The sequence below is a fragment of the Anser cygnoides genome, chromosome 28, assembly GCF_040182565.1.
Source record: "Anser cygnoides isolate HZ-2024a breed goose chromosome 28, Taihu_goose_T2T_genome, whole genome shotgun sequence".
Lineage (NCBI taxonomy): Eukaryota > Metazoa > Chordata > Aves > Anseriformes > Anatidae > Anser > Anser cygnoides.
Window position 1 is genome coordinate 2,469,798 of NC_089900.1, and position 7,982 is coordinate 2,477,779.

The window sequence follows — 7,982 nt, forward strand, 5'->3', positions numbered from 1 at the left end:
TGTAAAAGTTTTGGTTCCAGAGTGACTCCTATGGATCCAGGGTAACATTTCACAGGCCCTCATGCAGGCTTTAGCTCCCTCCATGCATCTTTGTGGCAGTGGCCACCTCTGTGGAGAAAACTGAAAGCAGACCTGGAGGATGACTTTAGGCAAAAGCTGAAACCTCTGACAGAACAACCAGAGCTGCTCAGCAGAGCGAGGGGGCTGTGGTGCCTGGGGCATGGGGGCACTCTGCAGGGCCATGCTGGGTAGGCTGGGAGGCAGACCCAGCTCCTAGGGTCACTGCCATTGCCCCAGGGCTGCAACAAATCACCAGACTCCTGTGCTGGGGCTGCTGCATGCCCTGGGGCTGCAGAGCTCTCCTCAGCCTACTCACACCAGGTTGAGCACTTGAGCTCTGGTCAGTCCACATGGAACACGCTCTGTGGGCTCCATGCACTGCTATCTCCCACGCACACGCTGCCCCCGCAGATGTCCATGCATGCTCTGCACACACCACTCTTGCCCACAGGTCCCGTGTGTCACCAACCCTCCCCTCTTCCCCTGCAGTAGTGGCACTTCACTGCAGCAGGTTGGTGCGTCTTCAGGCTCAGGGGTGTTTCCTGAGGGCCTGCCCCGTGTGGGGAGTGGCGGGGAGGAAGAGAGCAAGGTCAGCTCCTGGAGCATGTCTGAGCACAGCCCAGCCATCCCGCACCCCAGGCAGGCACCTTCTCCCAGGCTGAGGCACACATGCAAGGTGGACACTTCTCCATCAGCCCAGCTTCACGCAGGGACCTTCAGCCCTGCCCCAGATCCCGGACTCATCACTTCCTCCTTGTCCACCCACAGACATACATTGCTTTCCATTTGGGGACTCTTGCAGGACTTTAAGGATCTGCTAAAGCCCTGGATTTCCTTGTTTCTCACAGCCTTCTCACAAGTCTTTCTCCTGGCCCTCCCCGCTGCCCAGCACTGCCTCTCAGGTGGCACTCAGTAACCCTTCCCTTCAGAAGGGCCTTTGGGCTTCCTCAATTGTCCTGGTGCTTATTAGCACCTTCCTGGCTCCTTCCAGAGCTCAGAGCGAGCTTTCTTGTCCAGCATGGGGCCCTGCACTGGCTCTGGCTGGGACGGAGTTACTCTCTGCAGAGCAGCCCCTGTCGTGCTGTGTTTTTGATGTGACCAGAGCAGTGTTGGTCACCCACGGCTGTGGTCGCTGTTCCTGAGCAGTGCGTGAACAGCACCAAGGCCTTCTCTGCTTCTCACTCTGCCCTACCAGCGAGTTGGTTGTGGGTGGGCAAAAGGCTGGGAGGGGAACCCGCTGTGACAGCTGACCCAGCCTGACCCAATGGATGATCCATGGCACATAACATAGTGCTCAGCAATACATGTTGGGATCATCTTTCCAAGACAAGGTGGCAGTTTCTCAGAGACTGCCTGCACAACGGTCTGCTAGTGGGAACTGATGAGTTACAAAATGCTCATTATGTTTGGCGTTTGATTTTCATTTCTTTCTTTTTTCTTTTCCTTTCCTATCCTTATGTGTCTTTCTCTCAATCTGTGAGTTTTACTTATTTATGGTGTTCCCTCCCCTCTGCCCTCTAGAGGAGGAGGAAGGAGGCAGCTCGTGCATGTTGCTGTCTGGGGTGAGCAAGGAGGAGGCTGGCCATGGTGCAAGGAAATGGAGGTCGGTGAAGCTGCAGGAGCCCTGGTCTCTTGCCTGGGAGATCCCCAGCACAGAGTGCCTGTGCCCTGCAGGGCCAGCCCCGCTCCCCAGGCCAGCACAAGAGGCCTGGCCCAGGCACAGAGCACCCTGCCCCGAGCAGGTGCCTACACAAAGAGATTACTCTTCCTCCTTTACCCATCTGTGCAGGCCCAGAAATGCTGCCCTGCTCTTTCCCAGGGCCATCCCTGCTCCCAGAGAGCCTTGCCCAGGGCACTGTGTCCATGCTGGCCTGGCCGGCCATTGCTGCTTCCCTGCTGTGCTCCCGGCAGGGCCCCGAACTGGTGGTGCTGCTGTGCAGAGCCAGGGGCTGTTGTGCCCTGAGACCCTGTGGGGACCCTCCCCTGCCCGTGCTGCTCAGAGTGCTGGACAAGAGCTGCATCAGACCTGGCCCACGAGGCTTCAAAGAAGGTCTCCTCAATTACAATGCAGTTTCATGGGCCTTCGCTTGCTGGCTGTTCACCACCTCCCCTGGCATTGCAGAGCCCTCCTTAGCCCACAGAGTTCTCTGATTGGCCTTTTCCTTTGCCAAAATCTTCTTTGGATGGTCACTAATTTTATGAGGTTTTAATCACTACCCAATGAGCACATTGTCCCAGGGTTGCCCTGATCTCTCCTGGCACCTCCAGATTCCTCTCCAGGCTGCCATCATCAATCCACCCCACTGCAGGGTGCCTAGTCCCATGAAGAGGAGTCCGAGACCAGTTGTTGTCTGATTAGACAGGTGAGGCCATAAAGGGAGCTCTTGGTCCAGTCCTTTGCTACTCACACACAGCCCTGGGACTTTCAGCCTGTGCCCTACACTCCATGAAGAACCCCAGAAAACAGAAGAGCACGGAGCAAATCCTTGGCTCTGTTCCTAACAGCAGCATTGGAAGAGGCATCCAGGCTTCTGGGTTTGCCCTGCTGAGCCCCATTTGTTACTGCCGTGGTATCAGGGAGGGCAGCTGTGACACGGGGCTGCACATTGCCTGCTGCTGCCTGCTGGGACAGGGATGCCAGTGCAGAGACAACAGGACTGTCACCAAGGTACACAAGATCTGAGGGCTAACCCACGTACAAGAGCACAAGAGAACAATGTGGAAGCCAAAAGAAAGCAGCAGTGAAAAGGCCACGTCCTGCTGCTGGCCATGGCCGTGGCTCCAGGGAAGCAGCAGCCCCGACCCAAAGGCAGCAGAGAGGCAGAGCCCAGCGGGCAGTGAGGGGCAGCCGCGAGGGCCACCGGGGCTGCTCCTCCATGTGGCAGCTGGGCTCTAGGCCCTGAGCCCCACCTGCGTGCTGGGGCTGCTCCCCCAGCTCCAGAGGAAAAGGGACAAGATGGCAACTGAGACCAATGAAATTCTGATGACTTCGATATTGGGTTTATCTAATAAAAAGCAGTGCTTTATCAGAAAATAATTAACCTGTAGGAGGCTAAGAATAGTATTTTATAAATCAGAAAAAAAAAAAAGTTAGAGAAAATAATAGTACGGATAGATAATAATAAAAAAGTATGGTTTTTTTTTGTGAAAAGCTGGGATTTCTGATTATAGGCATATTATTCTAGGCGAATATGCTGAAAATATGTGTATTCAAGCAGTGTCCTCACTGCATCCCTTAGTTCCTGGTTCTTCATGCAGTAGATAAGGGGGTTCACAGCCGGAGGCACTACTGAATACAGAACTGACACGACCAGGTCCATGGACGGGGAAGAGATGGAGGGGGGCTTCAGGTAGGCAAACATGTCAGTACTGACAAACAGGGAGACCACAGCCAGGTGAGGGAGGCACGTGGAAAAGGCTTTGTGCCGGCCCTGCTCAGAGGGCATCCTCAGCACTGCCATGAAGATCTGCACATAGGACACCACAATGAAAGAAAAACATCCAAACCCCAAAAAAGCACTGAACATGAGAAATCCAGCTTCCCTGAGATAGGAGTCAGTGCAGGAGAGCTTGAGGATCTGAGGAATTTCACAGAAGAACTGGTCCACAGCATTGCCTTGGCAGAGGGGCAGGGAAAATGTACTGGCCGTGTGCAGCAGAGCATAGAGAACCCCACTGCCCCAGGCAGCTGCTGCCATCTGGGCACAAGCTCTGCTGCCCAGGAGGCTCCCGTAGTGCAGGGGCTTGCAGATGGCAACGTAGCGGTCATAGGACATGATGGTGAGAATTGAATACTCTGAACCAAAGAAGAAGACGAAAAACAGGACTTGTGAAGCACACCCTTGATAGGAGATGGCCCTGGTGTCCCAGAGGGAATTGGCCATGGCTTTGGGCAGAGTGGTGGAGATGCAGCCCAGGTCAAGGAGGGTGAGGTTGAGGAGGAAGAAGTACATGGGGGTGTGGAGGCGGTGGTCGCAGGCTACGGCGGTGAGGATGAGGCCGTTGCCCAGGAGGGCAGCCAGGTAGATGGCCAGGAAGAGCGTGAAATGCAGGAGCTGCAGCTCCCGCGTGTCTGCGAATGGCAGGAGGAGGAACTCGGTGATGGAGCTGCTGTTGGGCATTTTCTGACATTGGACACAGATGTCTGTTGAAGAGGATAAGGCAGAAAAAAGTTAGAAGAGACTTCAGTGAGGAAAACCTATCACAAAACTTAGAGCAACCCACGCCTGAGCCTCTCTCTTTGCAAGAGAACATTTCTGCAGCTCTATCACTTGAGTGCCAGCTGATGCTGTCTGAGAGTGGCACTGGGAGGAGGGATTGCTGTGGGTTCCAGAGGAGTCCCTCCTGCTGTGAAGCAGGTGGCAAGCAGGACCATGGGGGAAACTCAAGTTCAGTCCACTTATCAGATCCATGAACTCTGCAGTGTTGTTGCAAAGTACACCTCCAACCACAGTGTAGAGAAAGGCAGATTTTCTTTTGCTTAGGGCAATGATCACACTCTTGTGTTTCCCAATAAATGGAGACAGCTTAAAGCCCCAGTCCCAGTGCAGCTGGACAGAATCCTCACCTTGTCTGCAGGTGCATGAGCAGGATCTCAGCTTTTCTCTCTTCGCCAGGGCTGCAGATGCCTCCCTCCAGCTGTCCACAGACAGCCATCCAGCAGCACGGACATGGCCTTAGAACGGAGGTGTCTTCTCCTTTGGGCACCTGGATAACACAAGGATGCCATGAGAGAGCTGCGTCCTGTTGGAGAGCAGCCTGCACACCAGGAGGATGCCCCAAGGACAGAGATGAATATTTGCAAGCTGGGGTGTCCCAGCATCCCAACTGCACCCCTGCAGAGTCTGGAGCAGGCTTGGCCACTCTGCTTTTGGTTTACTAGGGGCAGCTAGGTTATGACACTCCAAGGGGCTTCTGCCAGTCTTCCTCACCTCGCAGTGCAATCCAGCAGGACTCTCAAAGCCCACTGCATTGCCCACTGCCCTCCCAGAAACAAGACCCAGGAGGAGACCCTTCCAGGACCTGCAGCTGCATGGCCCTGCAGCCAGAGACTTACCTTGTCAAGGGTTGTGCAGATTTCTCCTGCAGTCAGCTCTCAGCATCCTCCCACTCCCAACTGCCTCCAAGTTCTTCTCCAAGTTCTTCTGCCTCCAACTTCTCTCCCCATGCCACCTGCGGTCAGAGCCCCCAGCCCTGCTGCGCTGTGCAGAGGAGCTGCTCCTGGGCAGAGCTGTCTCTCTGCACCAGGGCCCTCTTGCCAGGAGCTCTCTCTGTCCCAGGAGCCCGGCCCAGCTCAGCAGCAGAGGCCCAGCCCAAGGCATTGTAGTCACCCCTCTGGGGGCTTTGGTGATGAGCCCACGAAACTCAAGCACTGAGAGCAAACTGAAGAAATCTTTCATGAAGTCCAAGTCAGATGCAATTTTCCTGCAGTGTCCCCCTGTTGGCCAGCACTGTTGGTCTCATCCAACAGGAGCCATTCTATGATTCTATGGTCTCACAAACTATACCTCAAGCATGACTCCCATCCCATCAGCCTTCCGGTGGTCTATCACCTGACCAGAACAGAAGTTGACTCGCCATCATGTTTGACACCATGTGCATGCTTCTGGCCTTTACAGTCCATATCTGTGCCACATTCCTCCTGATGGTCCGTCAGCTCCAGAGACAGAAGTGACCTCCCAGCCTCCTTCACAGCCATGTGCCTCCTGCAGGCCCAGCAGATCCTGAGGCACACCTGACCTCATCACAGCATTCCCAGCCAGCTCCTCCCTGTGGCCTCTGATCTGATCACATACCTGTTACCTCACATGCCTCTTCCAATGCCATGGGACTGCTGCAGGACCTCACAGTCCCTGCCCTCCCACAAGGGGACAAAGAGCTGAAGTTAGGGGTAGCAGTGGGGTTGAAGATGAGATGTGCTGTGTGCATGGTGGAGGTCTTTGGCGGTTAGATGATCAGGTTAATGTTTAGGAATTAGAGGTCACCCCCTATGGTTAAGGGAACGGCAAGGGCTTTGAGGGAGGGATTGGTGTTCTGCTCAAGGTGCCTGCTCAAGATTTGGGATAAGGACAAGTTTTGAGGCTTTTAGTTTAGATTTGGTTAGAGGGCTAGGTTTAAGGCTGGCATTTTAATCCTTCGTTAGGCTTAATCATCCTTGTGTTTACCCTTCTTGTAGAAGATGCCTTTTACATCTACCTTTTCAAAATCCTGAGCAACGTCTCTCCTTTATCTGGCCTTTCCAAGGTCTTTGAGAGAGGTCTTATGGTTACATCTGCAGCTCCACCAGCACCTCTCTCATCCTTCCCACACAACCTCTAAGCAACCTGAGGGCTGACCGGGAGAATGGTGTTGGTTTGGGAAAGGACTTGGTTAAAATCTCTGAGGAGGAAGACCAAAAGTACTTCTCTCTACAAAGAAACTTTTATGCATGCCTATGAGTATGTCCTGTTCCTGTGTGGAAAGACTAATATTATGATTACTGTAAAAATAATGCTGTAACAAATGCTTGAAGGGAATAAGATACTGATTTCTTTTTTTTTTTTTTTGACTTGGTGATTGTATTAGTAGCTTCTGTTATGCACTGTTATACACTTCACACACAGTGATGATGGTGCCATAGAAAACAGTGACACTCATGAGGACAGAAGAGCAGGTCGATAAGGCCTTGGGTCTGCCAACACAGGACGCACACACATGAAAACTGCATGATTTGGAAGAGGAAGATTGGATCCAAAATACAGATTATGAAAGCAAAGACCATGAGTATCACTGTGGCACTGCAGGAGAGCTCCAGCAATGGGGCAAAACCACAGAAGAGGTTCATGACACTGGGGCCACAGCACTGTAGCTGGGAGGAGGAGAAATAATTACTGTACATGAGAGAAATTCCCCTGGTTCAGGTACAGCTGCCTTCTGGAGTCAGACCTTCCACTTCATGAGCCTTGCAGAGAACAGGGATGGCACACAGCCCAAGAAAAGGGGAAATGGTTTTAAACTAAAAGAGGGGAGATTTAGATTAGAGGTTAGGAGGAAATTCTTCACTCAGAGGGTGGTAAGGTACTGTAACAGTTTGCCTAGAGAGTTTGTGGATATTTCTTCCTTGGGGATGTTCAAGACCATATTAGATGAGGCCCTGAGCAACCTGATCTAGTGGGTGGTGTCCCTGCCTATGGCAGGGGGATTGGAACTAGATGATCTTTGAGGTCCATTCCAACTCAAGCCGTTCTATGATTTTATGATTGTACTTCAGAGGAAAAAACAAAACAAAACAAAACAAAACAAAAAAACACAAAGCATGGTAATTGGCTTCAGAATACTCAGTGATCCAGTTCGTCCATGAGATAAAAAAAATCTAAGCAGCAGGAAGGACACTGAAATGTTGCCTAACATGAAGGAGGCTCCAGATCGCTGGTGTAGAAACAGTATTTTTGTGCCATGACCAATGCAGTATATGCTCCAGGAAAAGGCCTGCACCTGAAATAAAAGGCCTAGGCCAGCACAAGGGTCTTCTGCCAGGCTTCCTCACCACGCAGTGCAATCCAGCAGGACTCTCAAAGCCTACTGCATTGCCCACTGCCCTCCCAGAAACAAGACCCAGGAGGAGACCCTTCCAGGACGTGCAGCTGCATGGCCCTGCAGCCAGAGACTTACCTTGTCAAGGGCTGTGCAGATTTCTCCTGCAGTCAGCTCTCAGCATCCTCCCACTCCCAACTGCCTCCAAGCCCTCTCTCCTTCTCTCCTCTCTGTGTCTCTGCTGCAGTCAGAGCCCCCAGCCCTGCTGCGCTGTGCAGAGGAGCTGCTCCTGGGCAGAGCTGTCTCTCTGCACCAGGGCCCTCTTGCCAGGAGCTCTCTCTGTCCGAGGAGCCCGGCCCAGCTCAGCACCAGAGGCCCAGCCCAAGGCATTGTAGTCACTCCTCTGGGGG

At 53.1% G+C, this 7,982-nt stretch overlaps 1 protein-coding gene across 1 annotated transcript; it reads right to left on the minus strand.

The window, feature by feature from the left end:
• Positions 1-3,236: 3,236 nt before the first annotated feature.
• LOC136787139 (olfactory receptor 14C36-like) lies at positions 3,237-4,181 on the minus strand. The gene has a single exon (XM_066984272.1). The coding sequence runs from the start codon at positions 4,179-4,181 to the stop codon at positions 3,237-3,239; it is 945 nt and encodes a 314-aa protein (XP_066840373.1).
• Positions 4,182-7,982: the final 3,801 nt, after the last annotated feature.

What these genes read in the sequence shown, in the direction of transcription:
- LOC136787139 (XM_066984272.1), bottom strand. Translation starts at nt 4,181, where the DNA reads ATGCCCAACAGCAGCTCCATCACCGAGTTCCTCCTCCTGCCATTCGCA.